Source organism: Sparus aurata, chromosome 7 (assembly GCF_900880675.1).
Source record: "Sparus aurata chromosome 7, fSpaAur1.1, whole genome shotgun sequence".
NCBI lineage: Eukaryota > Metazoa > Chordata > Actinopteri > Spariformes > Sparidae > Sparus > Sparus aurata.
The window spans coordinates 32,017,427-32,038,297 of record NC_044193.1 but is presented as its reverse complement, the minus strand read 5'-3'; the positions used below and the strand labels follow the sequence as shown (position 1 = coordinate 32,038,297).

General features: G+C 42.4%; 1 protein-coding gene and 1 long non-coding RNA gene across 4 annotated transcripts in view; one reads left to right on the top strand and one right to left on the bottom strand.

Moving 5' to 3' along the window:
- si:ch73-70k4.1 (uncharacterized) overlaps positions 1 to 7,021 on the top strand; it is a 31,816-nt gene extending 24,795 nt beyond the window's left edge. For 2 of the 3 annotated variants that reach the window (XM_030421792.1, XM_030421790.1), the window contains one exon: positions 6,053 to 7,021. In XM_030421792.1, the coding sequence (XP_030277652.1) occupies positions 6,053 to 6,120 (68 nt within the window). In that variant the 3' untranslated portion in view covers positions 6,121 to 7,021. The remainder of the gene's footprint in view (positions 1 to 6,052) is intronic. The other variant, XM_030421791.1, reaches the window with a different exon arrangement.
- Positions 7,022 to 16,570: 9,549 nt separating this feature from the next.
- On the bottom strand, positions 16,571 to 20,223 carry LOC115584625 (uncharacterized). The gene is made up of 5 exons (XR_003984572.1): positions 20,106 to 20,223; positions 18,404 to 18,475; positions 18,138 to 18,201; positions 17,534 to 17,623; positions 16,571 to 16,788 (listed from the first exon to the last, which is right to left on the bottom strand). It is a non-coding gene; the product is annotated as an uncharacterized LOC115584625 (long non-coding RNA).
- Positions 20,224 to 20,871: the final 648 nt, after the last annotated feature.

Below are 20,871 nucleotides of genomic sequence, written 5' to 3'. Positions count from 1 at the left end.
GTCAGGGGTAAAGCTAACTGTTTAACAGTCCGATGTGGTTCCACACATCTCTGTATGCAAACACAACGTTCACACTGGTAACATGAACTTTATCAGAACTTGCGCTGGTGTTCACAAGTATGCTGATCAACAACAACACTTATACATGATCTATTTTAAGTCAATCAGTACTAGTAATATAATCATGTACATTTTTGTCAATAATTTATAATATATATTGTAATTTATATGATTAGAAAATGGTCTGATTATAGCACAGACCTCCACCAGGTCTGGGTCATTTGTGTTGTACTTTAGTGCACTAAAGTAGTTTGCAGGCTAATAATCCAGGGTTTGAACTTTATCAACATGAAATGCAAATTGTAAATTTCCCCTTTGTGGGACGGATAGATTATTATTAGGGCTGTCAAAGTTAACGCGTTAATAACGCGTTAACTTTGGCACCTGTAGTCTTGATCCAGAGGGTGGCAGAAAGGGAATCAGAAGAAGATGCAGCAGGGTTGGCGGTTCGGGAAAAACACGGTGGACTGAAAAGTGAGGAAATGGAGAAAGGACTTACCGTAAAATACCAAATAATAGCCGGGGGGTTTAGTTGTTTCAATCACTTAACAGACCAAAAGGCAATTTGGGACAGGCGTTCAATTCCTTCCTCACAATAATCCTGGATGAAAACATTACAAACTTATCCAGGTTCTCGGTGAATTCTCTGGCATCCTCCTGTAAGTGAAGTTGTTGGGGTGGAGGAAACGATTCAGCCAACCAGCACTTGCTGCAAACTCCTCATCTCTGCTGTCACTCACGGTGGCGGACATTTGTTTCTCCATCGTCCTGATCATTCTGCGGGACACTCTCTCGTGGCGTGCCCGTTTGCTGATAACTCATCCCCGCATGTTTATCTCAGGCTCCTCGCTAGCCTTCTTCCTCCCTCCACCAGGCAGCCTGGCCCTGTTGATGACCTCCTCGGACAGACGCTCAAGCTCCGTTTCTCTCACTCTCTTCTGGTCGACAGAGAAACATCTAGCGGCTGCTTCTCCCGAGTTTTCCTCTGCATATTTTAACAGAAAGTTTGAATTTCAAGTGGTACTTTTTATTGTTTTGCTGCACCGGAGCCATGGCGATCATCAGTGTGATACTGACTGACAGAAAGCACAACACTGCGTGAAAAAGGCGAAGAAGAAAAACGTGCAGTGTCAGTGGACACCTCTTCTTCCTTAATTTTTTAAAAAATAAAAAATTAGACCCGACATTTATTTGGAACCGGCAGTTATTTACCAAAATATACATCTGCACCGGCGTTTAAAGGGACCCTGTGGATAATTGAACCCCGTATATTATTTGGTCATTTACGGTATGAACGGCAAACTACTTTCGAAACACTGCCAGATGGTTCGGTCGATAGGACAAAAGTTATCTGCATGTACTATCGACATGAAATGAGTTACCATCGAAGTACATTGAGTCTCAAATATCACTTGCAAGCCAAACACAGGGCGGATGCAGAGAGCCCCCCCCCGCCAAAAATGTTCATAATGCAAGCATATTTGCCCTTTCTTATGTTGTTAAAAGTATTAAGAACATTAAAAAATACATCAAGGTACATTTAGAACAGAAAAAAATGTGCCAAAAAAATTGCGATTAATTTGCGATTAATCGCGAGTTAACTATGGACAAAACGCGATTAATCGCGATTAAAAAAATTAATCGTTTGACAGCCCTAATTATTATCTTATTTTAGGAATTGCCAGACTTACAGTCAATGTCATTTATGTTCATTATTTTTATGCTGAATAAAATTGTAGTTAATGTGCTGTTAATTTTTTTCTACTACAAGCACTGAGCTTTTAATGGAAAATCAGGTTATTTAATAATCTCTGAGAGCAAACAAGACAAATGAACAAAACAAGAAGACACTTGTCTTCTTGGATACAGAAGCTATAGCTAAGCAGCTTTTACTAAATATATATTTTTATTTTGACTTTTGAAGTGTTTTAATTAATAAAAAGAAATAAATCATTTTAAGTTCCACATTCTGTCATCTGATATTTTATTCCATTACTTTTGATGATGTTCTAGTTCTCCGCCGTGGTATCGTTTCAGTATCGGTATCGAGATATTTTAGGCAGGTATCGTACCAAAGTCATAATTTTGGTATCGTGACAACACTATTATGCTTTATTGTCAAAAATATGATGCTGAGAGAAGGGAACTGATTTTGAATCTCAAAGAAGTTATGGTGAATTAGGATTTACGGGATCTTTTACGGAGAAGTTCTGGGGAGAATTGATATTCCTTTTTGTTTCAGTATCTATGGAGAACAAAATTGATAGAGAGAATATAATTTTGTTTATTATTATTTATTTATATTTGACGGAAGCCGAGAACAGCCATGGATTTTTTTCTTTTTGTATGCACTGTTATCTCGTGATAACGACTTATTATCTCGTTATCTCGATATAACAAAGATTGTTTTCTCGTGATAACAATATAATTAACTGTGTGTGTGTGTGTGTGAGAAAGAGTCAGTCAGTTAGTGTAACGACTGTAAATGACTTTTAATGTGATAATTGTTTATAAGAACATCTTGTTTTCATTTAGTTTACTGATATTCTTTGAAGCCAGGTTATTATTTCATTAATTATATTAGACGCTAAATGCGGGACTTTTATTTTGAAAGCGTCTCGCTGTGAACCGAGAACACCCGTGTTCTTGTGAATCGTGTGGGTCTGCGTGTAGGAAGTGTGCCTGCATGGTTTTTGCTGAGCGTTATGAAAACAATTTACTTAGCACCTGGCTGATAAAGGGCACAAGCTCTTATGGTGTGTCTGAAGGTGTGTTCGAGTGCACAAGATTCCTATAATAAAAAGTTTGAACCATCAGTTAGAGAGTCTGACCATCATCCAGCCGGGGATGCTACAAGGACATCAGGCTCACTTAGATTGCGCCGCTGATATAGCTGAAGCCTTGCTAACTGTCTTCTTAGATTACGCACATTAATGTGTATATTATCTGTAATAGCAAGGCATAATGCTATTTCAGCCTGTGTCAGGCCTTGATTGAAAAGATATGTAATGAGGTGATCGATATGCTCCTGCTCCTCTGACATTGCTACAGTGAATGATGTTTCCTGCAATGATTTAATATACTAAACTATCGTTTTGTTTTCTCGAGATCTCGAGAAAATTATCCCGTTATCACAGAAAAACGGAGGAAATGAAATATATGAATGTATGGCTGTTCTCGGCTTCCGTAATATTTTGGTGTCTTTTTTAAAAAATTTTATTACTTATTTTTATTTATTAATAGAATGTACAAAGTCCCGATCAACACTCCATACCAGTAGGTGGCGGTAATGCATCAAAAAGTTGTTTGTCAACTGCCATAAAACATCAAGAAGAAGAAGAAGAAAAAGAACAGGGTGACAAAAGCGACATAAGCGACTTAGGTGGAGTGGTCAGGGCGGACAAGGCGTATTTCCCTCTTTGTGCACTTTAGGTCTTAATGCACAGTAACAAGTCACCTTCTGCTTATTCAACGTGCTTGAATATGAATCATATTTCAGAAGAGCGTCAATTTTTGCTTGTTAAGCTAACTGCTTGTTAATGAGCATTAAGAATAATCAAATCTGACAGCTGTCTGTGTCGGCTGTTTATCTTGCCACAAATCTTAAACTTCTTCCAGATATTGAGTTTACTGTGACTTTGCTGTTGTAAACATTGCTGTTCCTACTAACAGTCACAGTAGTCATTTCTTGGTTTTGACACATTTTTAGATGTGTAGCATGTATTTCTAGTTTGCACTTGCCTTCCAATAAATAACCAAATAATAAACCAGTGTTTCATTGCTTTTTAAGGATTGCAGCTGAACTGCATGTCTTCTAAAACTCAGTATTATGATAATGTGAATAAACTCATGTTGACAATAATTTGTTGACACAAAAGAAATGGCAATTTAGGGCTGCTCGATAATGGCAAAAATCATAATCACAATTATTTTGATTGATATTGTAATCATGATTATTAAAGACAATTATTCATTGATTTGAGAACAAGCACTTATTGAACTTTGAACTCTGATATATCTTTTAACACGATAAGTTTGAACTGAAAAACAACGAAAATGCAAAAAAAAGAGAAAAATATATTAATCAGCAATTTTTCAGCAATTCTGCTGAAACAGTGTTGATAGGGCACATATCTTTGGCAATCATGTATGTGATGGCATTCGCTATTTCTTTATGCCTGCGGGAGCTGGGTGTGGATATGCGGTGGCATTGTAAAGTGTGTCCTTAATTGAGGACTGTGTGGTGGTGGCAGGAGTTGAGGAGTTTTTCATTTTTTTATTTTTTTTGTTTCCTTAACTACTTGGTCATGTATTACTCTGTGTGTGGACTTTAAATGGTTGAATAAACTGGTCGTGTTCCCTTGAGGAGCAGACACAGTTGCTTGACATATCTTGCACAATATCTTTGTTTATTCCGAGTCAGACTCCTCGAAACCAAAGTGTTTCCACACCACAGAATTAGCTTTACTTTTCTTCCCGACCAAATGCTGCCTTTCTGCCATCTTCTACCGTCTTCTTCTACACGGTTTTTCCAAACACACACTGGCAATACGCACTGGCGTGGCTGAAGGCGAACATTTTCAGGCAGGGGAGGAGCGGAGTGCATAGGTGGAGATGGAAGGGTTCGGGGTTTGTGCATTTACCACACAAGACATGGTGTGCGGCAGAATGATTGTTTTATTACGATTATCTTGTTTTCATGATTGAGGGAAGGGAAAATCGAAATTGAAATTCAATTAATGGCCCAGCCCTATGGCAATTGCATATCACTCACAGCTACACAGGATACACAGCTAAGTAGTTAGCTTTCTATAAGTACTTTGTTTATTAATTTTACATTAATTAATCTACAAAAAAAATGTGCGCACACACGTACTGCCCTTTTCTGAATTTGAGCCCCTGCCCGTCTATAATCACGTGCACGTCCCTGAATAAGTCTACCCCTTACATGACCTGGCAAGTGACATTAAATGCATATGAATAACTCCCGCTGACATGGTTATAAAATCCTGCCTCTGGAGCCACAACGAGAAAATGTGGTGCGCCATATATTTTCCTGCTTTTTTGTCCTTTGCCAGTCACACCTATGAATGCTGCAACCCTTGTCTGTGCATCAAGGTTGTACATTTCCTCTGGACACACTTAAATACCCTGATCGACAGTAACACTTTTACATCATATTGCATCACTCTGTCAATCTTCTCTTTCACACACATTACAGGCAAGGTTCATTACATTCTGTAGTTTCTAATCAATACATTACAGTTAAAATCAAGTAACAGAATAGGCAATGTATATTAAGATTAATGACATATATTAAATGTGATATAAAAATGCAGCACATTTGTAGTTACTATTGACTCAATTATTCTGTGAATAATAAGATAATCTACAGAAAAATGTCTTGTTTTACTATCCAGCATAGTCGTCAATATGTGCTTTACTTTGGCTCAGAGTGCTGTGTTGAGATGTTCGGAGGTTAGTAGTGTAAGCTGATTAATCAGCGCTCTGCTCTTGTTTTTATGCTCAAAACTACTGCTATCAGCCTTCAAAAATCCAGCTCTTGTGTATTATCACATGAAATTAAGAATCCTTGTGTTTCAGTTATCTCAGAATGAGATATATCCACAGAGGGTGCAGGTCCTCTTCCACGAGTCCGTCATGTTGCACCGCCGTGATTGTACTCTGGCTGCAGGGACGGCCTTTCCCATTTTTCAGCTTTTTAGGGGCCACTGTGTAGGGGAGGGTGACATGAAGGGAATTCAGTTGGTTGCAATCAGCAACCTAACCACTAGATGCCATTACATCCCACACACTGGGCCTTCACATATTTTCTGTTTAATTTCAAAAACTTAAAAATTGGATTCATGCCTGTATTACAGTAAGTTTCCTCGGTATGATGTTTTTGATAGGCCAACACAGACTGTATGTATCAGTATGGAAAAGTGTGTGTTGGTCACACACTGACTGTGTTCACTATCGGTACCAACAGTTCCTGTCTCTCCAGGTTCTCCCAGATGGACTGTGACAGCCACCTGGCCCAGTGTCTGTCAGAGGTGAACATGGACATGACCTGGTGAGTCGACAGGATGCTGGCTGCTGTCCAGGAGACATGAGCAGCCCAGATGTCCCACACACTCCACCATCATATCATATGGAGAAGGACACACCCAGAGAGCACCTCATACAGAGAGTGTTCACTGTTCATTGAAGTACTGACACCTTCCAGGCTTCACACTGAGAGAGGGACTCCTTGAGACACTTGAGGAAACAAAGATGTTGTCCCTTTAGAGAAAAAAACAGAAGATGGGAAGAACATTCCTATGTCATGGAAGAGTTTTGGAGTAAAATATATGAGACTGGCCAATAAAGACAGCTGAACACAAATAACAATGACACATTTTAAGCCTTAGGCTGAAGATATACTTCCTTTGAACGACGTATTCACGCATGAGGGCTATCTCACGTAACCTGCGTCTGTTTGGAGCGTCTGTTGTGCATTTTCTTAGAAATTAACGCTTTGAGTATACAGGATGCAGTATGCACATGAACAGTAGGAGGGTATAGGATCTGAACGGGGATGTTAGTGGTCAGGAGTCAGCACGTCAGCAGCAGCAGGGACAGCAGGCTAACATGTGCCATCTAGTGGTTATCCTCCAGTAACATGGTTGGTATATAGCAAAGCAAGTGAGCAGCTACTTCACGACGCAGCTGGCTGTATATGTTGTGTCTCAACCCATCCCTTCGGCCTGAAAAATTGCACTAATGCCCCCTGGCCTAGATGTTATCAAAATTCAGTGTAGTTTCTCTGATGATGTGATCAAACTGTGTTATCATTTCACCAAGTTCTGTTGTTCAGAATTCTCGTCTTTCCATTCAAAATGAGTCATTGGAGTTTTTGTTGTGAACGCTTTGTGTCTCATGTAATGCTCAACACTGAATACAATTCACTGCATTCAAACTCTGTGTGGTTATTTTACATTTGATATAGCAGATATTTGTCATATCTTTATAATTTGCACTTTCCTATTACAGACTAAAGGATCCTCCTTTTTCTGTTTGTTCTGCTGTTACTTACTTTACTGTATTCTCCTGGTCAGATTTCCTTGTAACTATTAGCTATTGTGTGTCCATGCTCCTTTTTTTCTGATGGAGTGAACAGAGCTGATAAGCTTGAAGCCTTGGCTGAGTCAGCTATGTCCTTTTTTCAACTTGAGTATCTCACCAACAGGGAACAGGGTCTTACCATTTCTGACTTCCTCCAAACCACTTTACAAATCTAAACTGACCCTTTACACTATTCACCCCTTAAACCATATCATTCTTATACATTATAACTATACTACTTTCATCCCACAGCACAGGTATCGTACAGTGTTAATGCTGTTGAGTAGCACTTAAGAAAAGGAAGACAATTATTGCCTTGCGCCTATGCATCACTGCATCTGTCTTAGTATTCTGCAGTCTATGAGCTCCTTTTTTAGTTAGATTTTGTTGCTTCAGTGACCAATTCTTTCTGAGTTAGTGTATTCAAAGTAATCCAGTTATCCATGACTACCTTCTTCGTGACCAGACATAACAAGAGAAAGAGTTGCAGCGTCTTTAAAGATACTCTGATGAAGCTGTTTAAATCAAGCAGTGGGATAAATATGATAGAAGTGTGAGTGGGATGGCTACATGGAGGCTAACCTGGAAGTTGGCATCACCCTGTTTCTCCCAACAAAAAGTCTATGGGATTCTTCTGTTGGATTTCAGATCATTGTATAAAATAAGCTCTAAGTTTATGATACTTACATGTTTTGTTCAGAAAAATCTTCATAGATGAATTCCACTTTTAAAGCATAAATTAAATCGCTAGAAATAAAAAGTGAATGTTAGGCTATAAACAAACAACAATGAGGTCAAATTACTTCAACATCACTGCCACCATTTTTTTTTTACTACTCTTCTATTCTAGGTGCTGTATCGTAGGCAGCTGGATGTGTTTCAGTTTGGTGAAGACGTTTCACTTCTCATCCAAGAGGCTTCTTCAGTTCTCACTAACTGGAGGGGAGTTGCAGGCTTTTAAACTGTGTGTGGGAGTGTCCTTGTAGGGTCATTAAGGACATATGTGAGCTCCGAGTTTCAGAGTTGTTAGGGCCACTTGTGTGACTCAACCTCAGGCCTTCATGTGGGTTGCGAGGTGCTAGCGAATACAGATTTCCGTTTATTTGCGCCAGACGGGGATGCAGATATGATGTCAGGATTGGGGGGGACACAAAAGTAATTTTTTTTTTTTTGCCCATATGCAACTCATACCATGCCACCATAAATCACAACTTCGTAGAGGCTCGCCATATCATTCAAAAAGTACTGCACAGGGAATCATTTATTGTGCTTACCTTTCTTGTTTATTTTTCCTAAACAGCCAATAGCGCATATCACTGCTTACTTAACTGTTTTATTAGTAAATCATAATTTTAAGGGTCTCGAGCATGTAATGTCTAGTCATGTTCTTATTTTTTGCCTCCCTCCAACCCCCCCAGATCCCCAGTTCTTCTCACCATCTTCCTTTTCTCCCAGTGTATGGGACTACTTTATGCATGATTAATTGATATGGATGAATATCAAAATATGATATGATGGAATGTGGAGTCAGAACTATATTTGTCAAACATTATTTGTTCCAACATTTCAATCATTTCTTTTTAGATGTGAATCTAAAATGTGAAGAATGCATTTATACATTTGTTCAATTTTGAATAATTTAGGGTATTTTTATTGGGGGGGACAATTCATGTTCTCTGAAATTGTCGCCCCCCCCCCCCCCCCGTCAATGCAATCTGCATGAGTTGCAATGATAGTGAACTGAAGTGAGGGTTTCACGTCACACTGTGTCAGGAAAGCCTTTCGGTGAAAGTCAGACATTTATGTACACATGTGAAGGAGAGGATACAGGGCTCCAGACTGCGACCAAATGGTAGCATTTTGCAACAAAAATTTGAGACAGTGCCACCAGATTTTAAATTTCGCGCATGTCCGACCATTGAATTTGCCGGTGTTTCTTCTTTTTTTTTTTTTTCTTTTTTTTACACTGGTACGTGTGAAGGTGCGAATCAAGGAATCTGGAACCTGATTGACAGGTGGCAGTCCAATGTGTGTGAGAGGGGCAGGGAATGGGGAATGGCACGGTACAGAGTGATAGAGTAAACAGAGTGGCGACACTCCCATAGACCTCCGTTGTAAAAAATACTTCCAGGTTATGGAGCTCAGATTAGTTCTCTTTCAACATTCGTTTCGGTATCTCACTATGGGACACGCCCCCTGCGCTTGTCTCCAGAAGCTATCTTCCACTACGCCAGTCTTGACTGGCAGATAGACGTGACGTCCGCTCCCTGGAGGAGGGAATTCCTCTTCCTTATAAGCCGGGCGTAACGTCAACTATTCAGTCTTAAACCTCTTCTCGCTCCCAGAAGCAAGTGCTCAGACAGCAGGTGTAGCTGAACTAGCAATATAGTTCACAGAGCGAGCTAACCACTCGGTCCATGAACGCTACGTTACCTGAAGCTGCAAAGCTATCTGAGTGTTAAGAGCTAGACTGTCCCCAAACAGTAGCTGCTTACACCCCTTACGGAGCTAACGATATGTCGGAGGTTGTACCCTCCCTCACCATGGAAGACGTCAAGCTACCGGTAAGGACTTGTGCGTGCGGCAACAAGATGTCGGGGGCAGACACCCACTCTGTTTGTGCTACGTGCTTTGGGCTGCAACACGCCGCGGCCGCGCTAGCATCCCCAGCTTCTTGTGAGCATTGCGCACACCTGTCCATTAAGACCCGCCGACGCAGACTAACACGCCGAGCTAGCCTGTCGACAGCGGACCCCATGATGGGGGTTACCAACCCCCCGTCACAAGAGTTAGTGGAGAGCCTCGAGGGAAACGCCATCCCGACGGGTGTCAGCTGGGGCGAACAGCTCGATGCTATTGCTCCACTAACTGACCAGATGACCCCGAAGCCTGCCTAATGGCAGAGCACGGCGACATCGCGGGAGATGCTTTCGACTCGGGGGATGAGTCCATTAGCCTCGGGTCTGACAATGACGACAAGGACCTGGACTGCCCCTTTACCCCATCGACGGCTGCAAAGCCGTCGCCCGGGGACGAGTCAGGCAGCGGGTCTCCAAACCCACCTGCCGGTTCGGACCTGCACAATGTCTGCAAGAGAGCGGCTGCAAAGCTTGGCATCGCGTGGCTGGAAACCCTCACCGAGGCCACCACGTCTCGCTATGAGGGAAGAAGGCTGCCCAAAGTCAAATCCTCTGCCAGACAGTTCCTGCCGGTCTTCCCGGAGTGCATGGAGGAGGCAACCCGGTCCTGGAGCAATCCACTTTCCGCCAAGAACCTCGTCCAGGGAGGCTCGGCGCTGGACTGGGCCGACATGGAAGAAAAAGGTTTCTCCCACCTTCCTCCGGTCGAGCCTCTGCTCGCCTCCATCCTTCGAATAAGCCCACCATGACGGCAGCAAGCCCCGCTCTCCCGTCAAAGGCCGAGTGTTTTCAGTCTTCACTGACCGAAAAAGGCTATAAAACGGTGGCCATGTCGGTGAGGGCCCTGAACGCATTATCGCTGCTACTGGCCTACCAGGCTGAGCTACAGGATGAGATGTCAGCCTCTCCCGCCCCAGCCCTGTGGGATGAAGTGTGCGTGGTCACGGACCTCTGCCTGCGTCTACACAGGTGCGCCGTCCAAGCCTCCGGAAGAGCCATGGCCCTGATGGTCGCTCAAGAGAGAGCTAGGTGGCTGAACCTCTCCAGCCTCTCACAGAAGGAGAAAGCTCAGCTCCTCGACGTCCCCCATGGACCCGAAAGGCCTGTTCGGCCCGGCGGTTGCCAACATGCAGAGACAGTGTGAGGAAAAGAAAAAGGAGGGTGAAGCGCTTCAACTGTGTCTCCCCAGAAAGATGCCGCCACCTCCTCCCCCCGCAGCACCTCGGCAGACGTTTGCCCAAGCTGTGACCCGGCTGGGTTACCGCATCCCCAAACGCCAGCCCCAAGCCCAGGCGGCCACCCAGAGCAAGCCACCTGAACTTAAGGGTGCATGGGCCAAGAAGCCTTTTGCTGCCAATGTGACGCAGGGGAACCAAGCGCCCCCCCCCCCCCGCCACTTACAGGGGTAAGAAGAAGCGACGCGCCACCTAGTGCGCTGCCCTCGGAGGGGGCTGGCAGGCCCAGTCAGACGACTGCTTTGCCCCCGACGACAGATGTTCTGTTCGAGCCATGTTCAGAGAGGGCATGTTCCGGACCCCTCAAGAGACGTGCAGAGGCCGTGCTGGCACTCGCAGTTCACAGCCAGAGGAAGAGGAGGAAGGTCGGACCCACAGGGAACTCCATGGAGCTCCAGCCGTGTCACAAAAGCACACACCAGTGCACAAACACACACCAGTGTCCCTTCCCCTTGAAATGTGTAATAAAAATGTTTTCTGGTGTGCAACCAGGCATAAAGCCAAGGACGCAGTCATTTTTGTTAATAAACACAAAAAAGAAACAGAACATGGCTGTACAGCCCAAAATAACACCACGGGGGGAGACATAACCCCACCCGTGGTGCAGCGGACCAGTCTGCCTGCTGGACAGCACAGGTTTCACCTGTGCTGTCCCTCCGCAGGGATCTCCTGACGCAGGCGTGCGGAGAGATCTTTCATCCTCATCCGGAGCGCATGGCTCTATGGGCCTAGCCCGTGAAAGGTTGAATCTGGCTATTACTGGGCTCCCACAGAGCGTCATTGCCACTATTCAGAGTGCCAGAGCCTCCTCGACGCGCTGCGCTTATGATGGCAAGTGGCGCGCGTTTGAGGATTGGTGCGTCAAAACTGGGGTGATAGCTTTTCAGAGCCCCGTCCCTGTAATTCTGACGTTTTTGCAGGAGTTGCTGGACAAAGGTTTGGCTTTCTCTACTGTCAAAGTGTACTTAGCCGCTATATCGGCATGCCACGTAGGCTTTGGAGACAAAACGGCAGGTCAGCATCCTCTCGTTTGTCAGTTTATGAAAGGAGCTAGACGCCTTCGACCAGTGTCAAGGAGTCTGGCTGCCCCGTGGGATTTATCCTTGGTGCTTGATGCACTGTCGTGCCCACCCTTTGAGCCTTTGCATCAGGTAGAGCTTAAATTGCTCTCCCTTAAAACAGCATCTGCTAATCGCGTTGGCTTCGGCCAAGCGCGTGAGTGACATACATGCGCTGTCGGTGAACCCGACATGCATGCAGTTTTTAATGAGGGATTCGAAGGTTTTTCTGAAGCCCAACCCCGCGTTTGTGCCCAAGGTTTTTAACCCGGCACTGTCACGCCGCCCTATTGAGTTGTCGGCGTTCTATCCTCCTCCTTTCTCCTCGCAGGAGCACGAACGCCTGAATGCGCTCTGCCCGGTGCACGCATTAGGCGCATATGTGGACAAGACATCTGGATTCAGGAAATCAGAGCAGCTGTTTGTGTCATGTGCTACATCACACTTGGGGAAGCCTCTTACGAAACAGCGTTTGTCACACTGGATCGTGGAGGCTCTTGCCTTGGCCTATGATAGCAAGGGGCTGCAACCCCCTGCGGGGCTGCGAGCTCATTCCACCCGTGGTGTGGCTGCGTCATGGGCACTGTTTTAGGGCGTTTCTATCGAATAGATATGTGCGGCTGCCAGCTGGGCTACGCCTCACACTTTCTCTAGATTCTATAAATTGGATGTTACTGCACCCACACTGTCTCACACAGTTTTGCGCGTGGGGTCAGTAGCGTGTATGTCTGTCTGATTGGCAGTATACTGGTCTTCGAGCTTGTCTGGCAATACGGGAGTCTCTACATCCCATAGTGAGATACTGAAACGAATGTTGAAAGAGAACATTAGGTTAAGAAATTAACCCCGGTTCTCTGAAACATGAGTGAGGTATCTCACCAGACCACCCTCCTTGCCTGGAGCAAGGAAGAGGTGTATTTGCTCAGACTGAATAGTTGACGTTACGCCCGGCTTTATAAGGAGGAGGAAGTCCCTCCTCCAGGGAGCGGACGTCACGTCTATTTGCCAGTCAAGACTGGCATAGTGGAAGATAGCTTCTGGAGACAAGCGCAGGGGGCGTGTCCCATAGTGAGATACCTCACTCATGTTTCAGAGAACCGGGGTTAATTTCTTAACCTAATTTTCCAAACTGTCATTTGGGCGCTGGACCTCATTCACTTACATTTCTGCGCATCGAATAGTTCCAGAGGTAAGTTGCTGAAATATTGACCTCTTTTGAATTGTCAACTGTCTACATTGTATGAGAGGCCCTTTGTGATGCTTATACTGGTCTTCATTTGTATATGCAAAGCGCTATTATATATATTTTATCTTGGTTGTTACAACCAATTTTCAAGCATTGCCTGCTAGCTAGTTAGCTAGTGCGACTTCGCCAGCTGTGAAGGTAACGTAAGAGTCTGGTAATGAATCGCTAGAAACTTTTATATTAATGATGTTTGGTAACTAACAAGCAGGATTTACATGTATTATTAAGGGGTTTTATTTATTTTGGCTTTTATCTGCTGAACCTGACTGTGTCAGCCATCGTTAGTAGGTTATGTGTGTGATATAAGCAGAGTTGTAGCTGCTAGCACTAGTAGAAATAAGGGGGCGTTTGTGATAAATATTTAATTTAATATTTCATTGAATTTTGGGACATACTAACTTTGTATAATGTGACATGTTGTTGGCTGCACTTAATTTTTTGTACTCTTTCGTGTTCAATTTAACATGGTTACTCTCTTTCATGTAGGCTACTAGCGCTTTAATTTAAGCGGCGGCTGCTGGTGGTCACGGCGGCTGCTAGTGGTGATCACAGCGGCTGATGATGGTGGCGGTCACGGCGGCGGCTGCTGGTGGTCATGGCGGCTGACGGTGGTGGTCATGGCAGCTGACGATGGTTGCGGTGGCTGCTGCTAATAGTGCGAATTGGCTGCTATGTCACACCACAGTGAGGACTGTCCTGTCTTGGGTTTTCTGTCTTGTGAATTTCATGTTTTATTTTGAAAAGTAACTCTCCTCTCGTTTCAGGTCACTTGCCCTTCCTCTTGTGTCTGACATTGCTCCTAATCCCTGATTGTTTCCACCTGTGTTCCCTTCCCTGATGTGTATATAGTCTGTGTCTTCCCCTGTCTTGTTGCCAGAGTATTTCGTCTCGTCGCGTACCTCCAGCCTTCTTTCAAAGCCTTGCTACAGTCTTGTCTTTTACAGCATAGATAAACACAACAACAAATACAAAAAACTGAACAGACAGAATGCACAAACAGCGCACCCAAACAGAACAATCATACAAATTGCATCCACCCCCCACCCCACATCCCCACAACAAAAGGATCATACCAGTTGTGATAGATTAGCATGAAACCGAGATGGAAATAGTATGACAAATTCTGAATCCATATACACATACGATGCGCTAGAATACTAAAATGCTATATGTGCACATGAACATGCATTTACACAATAATGAATAAACATAAATAAATAAAAAAAATAAAAAATAAAATAAACAAATAATAAAAACATAAAAAAAAAATTAAAAATACATTTAAAAAAAGGAGCACAGCCACAATAACAATCAAATCAGTTCACCACTCCCTGAATCATTCCGTATACTTCCATTTTCCAGGAAATTATAGAAAACTTTCCAAATACTCCAAAACCTATTGATTGTTTTTTTGTGAAAAAACTTATCTTTTCCAGTGCCAGATTGAAGGTCACTCCGTTTAACCATTCAGAAACACCACAGACAGTTGGTTTTTTCCACGACCTAGCAATGCACCTTTTAGCCTCCAAAAGGCACATACCAATTAAAGATTTTTCATCATTAGTTATCACAAAATTGGCAGGTTAAATATTTAGGATGCATAACTTAGGATCAGTAGTAGAGTTTAGATTCTCTGCCCGAGCCCGAGCCCAACGTGGGCCGGGTCGGGCCAATTTTTCCCGTCACTATCCTCGGGCCGGGTCGGGCCGGGCCCTTGATCAAGCATCTGTGTGTGTGTGTGTGTGTGTTTTTTTTAATAACTCAAAATAATGACTGTATTTCCAGCTAGAAAACGCGCATCTCTGTCCTCCCTCCAAGTTGCTTGTGTCGCTGCGTGGTGTTACACGTGAGTTGTCCTCATGCTGAAAACGGACTTCTCGCGCACGTTACGTCACTCCTCGAGACGCAAGAAGAAAGCAAAATATATATTTTTACAAAGGAAAATGACAAAAATAAAAGTAACGCACAGTGGCTTGAATAAGTAACTTTAATCTGATCACTGGTTTGGAAATATTACAGCGTTAGATTACTCATTACTGAAAAAAGTGGTCAGATTAGAGTAACGCGTTACCGGCGTCACTGATTGTGTAGTTTAAGTGCAACATGGAGCTTGAGAACGTCAGTTATAACAGCCCACATATTAAAAAAAAGTCGGGTTTAAATCGGGCTCGGGCTCATAATTAGGGTTAATGTGTCGGGTCGGGTCGGGTCGGGCAGGGACACAACGTGCACAGGCTCGTGTCGAGTCGGGCTTGATATTTTGGGCCCGATCTAAGCTCTAATCAGTAGGCATCACTCTGTCAATAATACCACCAACAATGTTCAGTACATTTCTCCAGAAGCGTGCAACCTGTGGACAGCTCCACATACAATGAAACAGTGACCCCTTCTGGTGGCTACATTTAATGCATGTGTCGGGAATATTGGGGTTGAAATGATGCGGCTTGACAGGAGTATTGTACTGTCCACTCAGCCATTTATATTGTAAGAGTATCCACCTTATTCCTGACTTCGTGAGTTTACCCATGGTTCATAGCGGTATTCGGTTATGCTCTTCCGGTTGAACTGGCTGACCTCGGTGTTTACGCTAACGTAGCTGTCATGCTCGCTCTAAAAACCGGCTTTTAACACAAAGAAAGCGACAGAATGGATAAAAATCGGAGGTGGATACACAGTACAGATGTTGTAATAAGTCGTGAGGACAGTTCTCACAGTGCCTCACCCGTCAGTTCTCACGGAGTTGGCAGATGACATGAAGCTTTAGCCCGGCATTAGCCCGACGTTAGCGATGTAGCTAACGTCGGGCTAATGCCCAGCGGGCATCTGATGTAAATATAACATCAAGATGACATCAAACATTGATATCAAAATTGCATCCTAATTTGGTCAAAAACGTAAAACATGTCAAACTTTGACATCAATTTGATTGATGTCAAATAATGATGAAATTGATGTTATTTGACATCGTTTCAATGTTAAGGTTCTTTAAACTTTCAGCCAAATAATGATATTGATGTTATTTTGACATCGTTTCAATGTCAAGCTTTTGCGGAAAAAAAAAGAAAATTAAAATGCACAGATGGAAAGATCCCACACACACCATCTTGTATTGCAAACAGAATTGGCTTAATCTAGACTTGGTCTCACAGGATCTTCATCAGGATTAAAAACTGAACTACAATAGTTTCCCACATGGGATTCTCTCTCAATGATCAAGCGTACATGTATGAACAAAACATTTTATTGTATACTTTTGCAAACAACTTAATATCAACAAACAAATAATATTAAAACAATACCAACAAATCAGTGCGCCTATGCATCAGGTTCAGTGGTCTTGCGGCCACCACCACCTTTTCGATCAGGCGCTGACCGCAGATAGGTCCCCATCCGTAACTCAATGGCAGCCTCACTGGCTCCAGGCTGCGACTTCTGAATGGCATCTGAAAAAAGGACATTTTACAAGTGTTGAGTAAAGTCAGTTTTTTGTTTGAGGATCAAACATTTATCAAAATAACTTATTTCAGCAACATATGGCAAGTACCGTATTGACCCAAATATAGGACGAGGTTTTTTTCAATGAAAATTATGTAAAAAAGTGGGGTCGTCTTATAATCGGGGTCTAACCGTTGACACATGCTGATAGTTGTCTGGGTCGCTATGCGACCGCAACGGCAGAGGGCGCCAGCTTATTGTAGAGTCGTCACTGACACTGTGGCTGGGTTATCTGTCAATCACAGCGGAGAAGAAGTGACAGGAGATGAAAAATGGAGAGACGCGGTGATTTTATGGAGCAAAGTGGATCAAAAGTGTGGCAAGTTAACAGACATCTGAGGCGGAGCTATGATGCTAATTTTAAGATAATGGAGATCAGTGCAGCGGAGGTGCCAAACAACTGTCAGCCAGCCAAGAAATATGGAGTTATGGAGTGTAACGTCCGAAGATGGCGGGTCTGAAAACGCTAACAGTAAGAGAAAAGCTTATCGTGGTCCTCCAAGCGGCCGCTTCCGAGAGATTGACAGGAGGGTATGTGAGTTTGTTATTGAGAAACACATTTTGGTTATCAGAGTCTTTTTCTGAAGATTAGTCTCGAAAAGAGGAGTCGTCTTATAATCAGGGTCGTCCTATATTCGGGTCAATACGGTATGTCAAAATCCTAGGTCGTGCAAAAAAAGAAATTCTACTTACCAATCATGACCTTCCAAAGGATCATTCTTCTAAAAGGCAACCTTGCCACCACCACCGTCCAGTCCTGCCATGATCTTATTTGTAAGGACTCTGTCAAACACATACACATAAATGCTATTAAATCGAGGTTATTACTTTATTGTGATCCCCATTAACCTCAGTTTCACTGCTGCCATTATTCCTGGGGTCTGATTATATAAAAGTTTTACAAAAACAGAAAAGAAAAAACAAAACAAAAAAAACATAAAGGTCAGGCCAGGTTACGTGGAAGTATAGCAACTTTTTACTTATTCATACAATATGTTTCTGTTGCTGTGAGTGGAGTGTCAAAAACAAGGAAGCAAAACTCTTCACTGTGATACTTGTAACTTTCACAAATGAACCAACACCACACCAGAAAGACATTTTCACACATTTAACCACATTAAACTACATTCAATGATGAAATATAAACTCCACAGACAAACAGAAACAAGGTAAAAGTTGGGAATGCCTAAATCATTTAAAATCAAAGGCTGTGATTGTTCTTTTGGGACTTGGGGGGTGGCACACTATTGGCTGTTGACCAGTCTTCCAGGATTAACAGATAAAGAACAGGACTAACCTCTTCATGACATTGACAACATTTTCACGAACGCCGGCTCCACCATCTTCATCATTTGAGTTGTCTGAAGAAATAATTTTCCATACATTATATTTAAATATGCACACACACGTGTTATTTTGAAAGGGACAACTTTGGAATTTGGATTTTTAACATCCACAAGGATGGATAGATATATGATGATAGATAGCTGATGATAGATAAATAATAGATAGATGACAGATGATAGATAGCTGATAGATAGATGATCATACCAGTAGGCTCACCAGGAATAATGTAGGCGGGGTCTCACAAAGTTGTGGAACTCGACCGTGATGGGCTGGTGGCCAGACCAGGAGCTGCAGGAGATATAAAAATCAAAACTGAACAGTTTCAAAATTGTTTTGAAAATAGCAGATCTACAAGCTCATAATGTCTTGTGCAGCAAACACTGTTTCCACCTTTGACCCATTACCATTTTATGCATGTGTGCAAAAAGTGTTGCTATTTTGAGCCATTTGCAATGAAATTTCATTCATATGTGCACCTGTGTGGTGTGTATTTTGAATGACAAGAAAGATCTATCTATTTATAGTCTTACGACGAAGAATTAATATTTGAGAGAAAGATAATAGCATACCGAGTCTGATCAAGCCGCATATTTGATATATTTTTTGCTCAACGGCGCAGCACAAGAAAAGTGCCGAAAAAAGAGCGGGAGGATGAATAACTAGACAATTCCCCACCGGGAAATCGCAAGAGTGGGCTGTGTGCTTTGCCCCGTGACGAAAAACAATGGAAAGCTAAAACAAAAAAAAAGCCTAGCGCCCCCCCCCCCCCCCCCAAAAAAAAACTCTGGTTCTAGTGATTCACATGAATGACCCAATTGACCAAGAAAACGCAGATTGTCGCAGAAAAGCGAGAAGTTTGCAGGTATGTGTAGGAAATTTAAGTTTTTCGCATCTTATGACGCGAAAAATTAATATTCTGACAAACTAAATAATAGCATACTATGACAATAAATATACCACACAAGTAAAAATGACATTAACTGCATCAAATGTACAGGATTTTATCAACATCTGAATGCACATTTATTACCAAAAGCAAAAATAGTCTTGTATGAAAATGCTTCCTTTTCTATTTAATCAAGGCAGGTTGTAAACGTGTATCATAAAAGTATGATTTTTTTTTAACTACATAAAAAAAAAAAAAACCCACAGGTAACGTTAATCAGATTTTATCACAGACAAACACAAGGAGAAATGTGTTGGCGGACAGAAGGGAGTATTAAATACTAGCCACAAACTGAATAAGTAGATAGATAAGAAATGAAGCCGGGAGAGAAAATGGCTACCGTTCGCGCCGCGACAGAACAAAAGGCCAAAAACCAAAGTCACCACTGTTAGCTTAGAGCGCGGCCTAATGTTTTAGACAACAGTTACCAGAGCCGAGTAGCGCCGTTACATCGCGCCGGGAGAGAAAATGGCTACCGTTCGCGCCGCGACAGAACAAAGGCCAAAAACCAAAGTCACCACTGTTAGCTTAGAGCGCGGCCTAATGTTTTAGATAACAGTTACCAGCCGAGAAGCGCCGCTAGCTCGCACCGGGAGAGGAAATGGCTACCGTTCGCGCCGTGACAGAACAAAGGCCAAAAAGCAAAGTCACCGCTGTTAGCTTAGAGTGCGGCCTAATGTTTTATATAGCAGAGCCGGGTAGCGAGTAGCCATGCTAACTGCCGTTAGCTCACGATCGTGAGCTAACGGCAGTTAGCATGGCTACTCGGAGCTGAGCTAACAGCTCCACTACTCGGTAATCCGCAGCCAAGTACCTCCGGATTAATATTGCTTAAACAGACCGACCATAAACAATTACATTTATTTTTCAAAGTAATTGTGATTATGAGAGAGATAGTAATACCTAGCTTCAATAAAATCAACTTTTATTAACTAGTTCAGTATGCTAATGTCAGATATGACACGTACTTACCTACGATGAGTTCAAAGGGTATCGAGCAGCAGCGCCGGGCCGGACCAGTGGTTTATATTAAGGCCAAAAATAGATGCAGTCACAACTGTCCAATCAGAGTCCTCCTGTGTGCCTGTCATCTGTATCCGAGGTGATTGGTCAAATGAGATGGCTGATATCTGTGCACTGTGCACTTGACACAGACACATATGCGCTGTTCGCATATTCGACTCCGGACGATCCCTGCATTTCATGATTTATATATATTTTTTATGAATGTATTAAAATATAACACATAAAAAAAAAATGATGTTAATTAGAACACTTAATTAACAATATCAATTGATTAATATTGAACTATTATATTATATATTATTAGATAAATAACATTAAACAATAAATGTTTTGTTTATTTTTTCTTATATCAATATATTATTTGTATTTAATATTTATAATTATTTATTTAATTAATGGATTATAATATAATACATTAATCAAAATGTTATTATGAATTAAATCATATTATTAATAAGATTAATACCCTTAAAGTGTTTTTCTACACAAATTTAAGCCAGCGTTCCAGTGTTTTGTTTCAGCTGATGGAGTATGAAGAGATGTTACAGTGAGAATGAGTCAAATACTCTGAATCAAACCAAAGATCAAATCAAAGAAATTCAATAAATCTCAATAGCCTATATCAATGATTGTTTGTGAATTTAAATGCAGTTTTTTCGTGCAAAGAAAAAAATAAATAAATCCACAAACAACATATCTGGACTCCAACGAC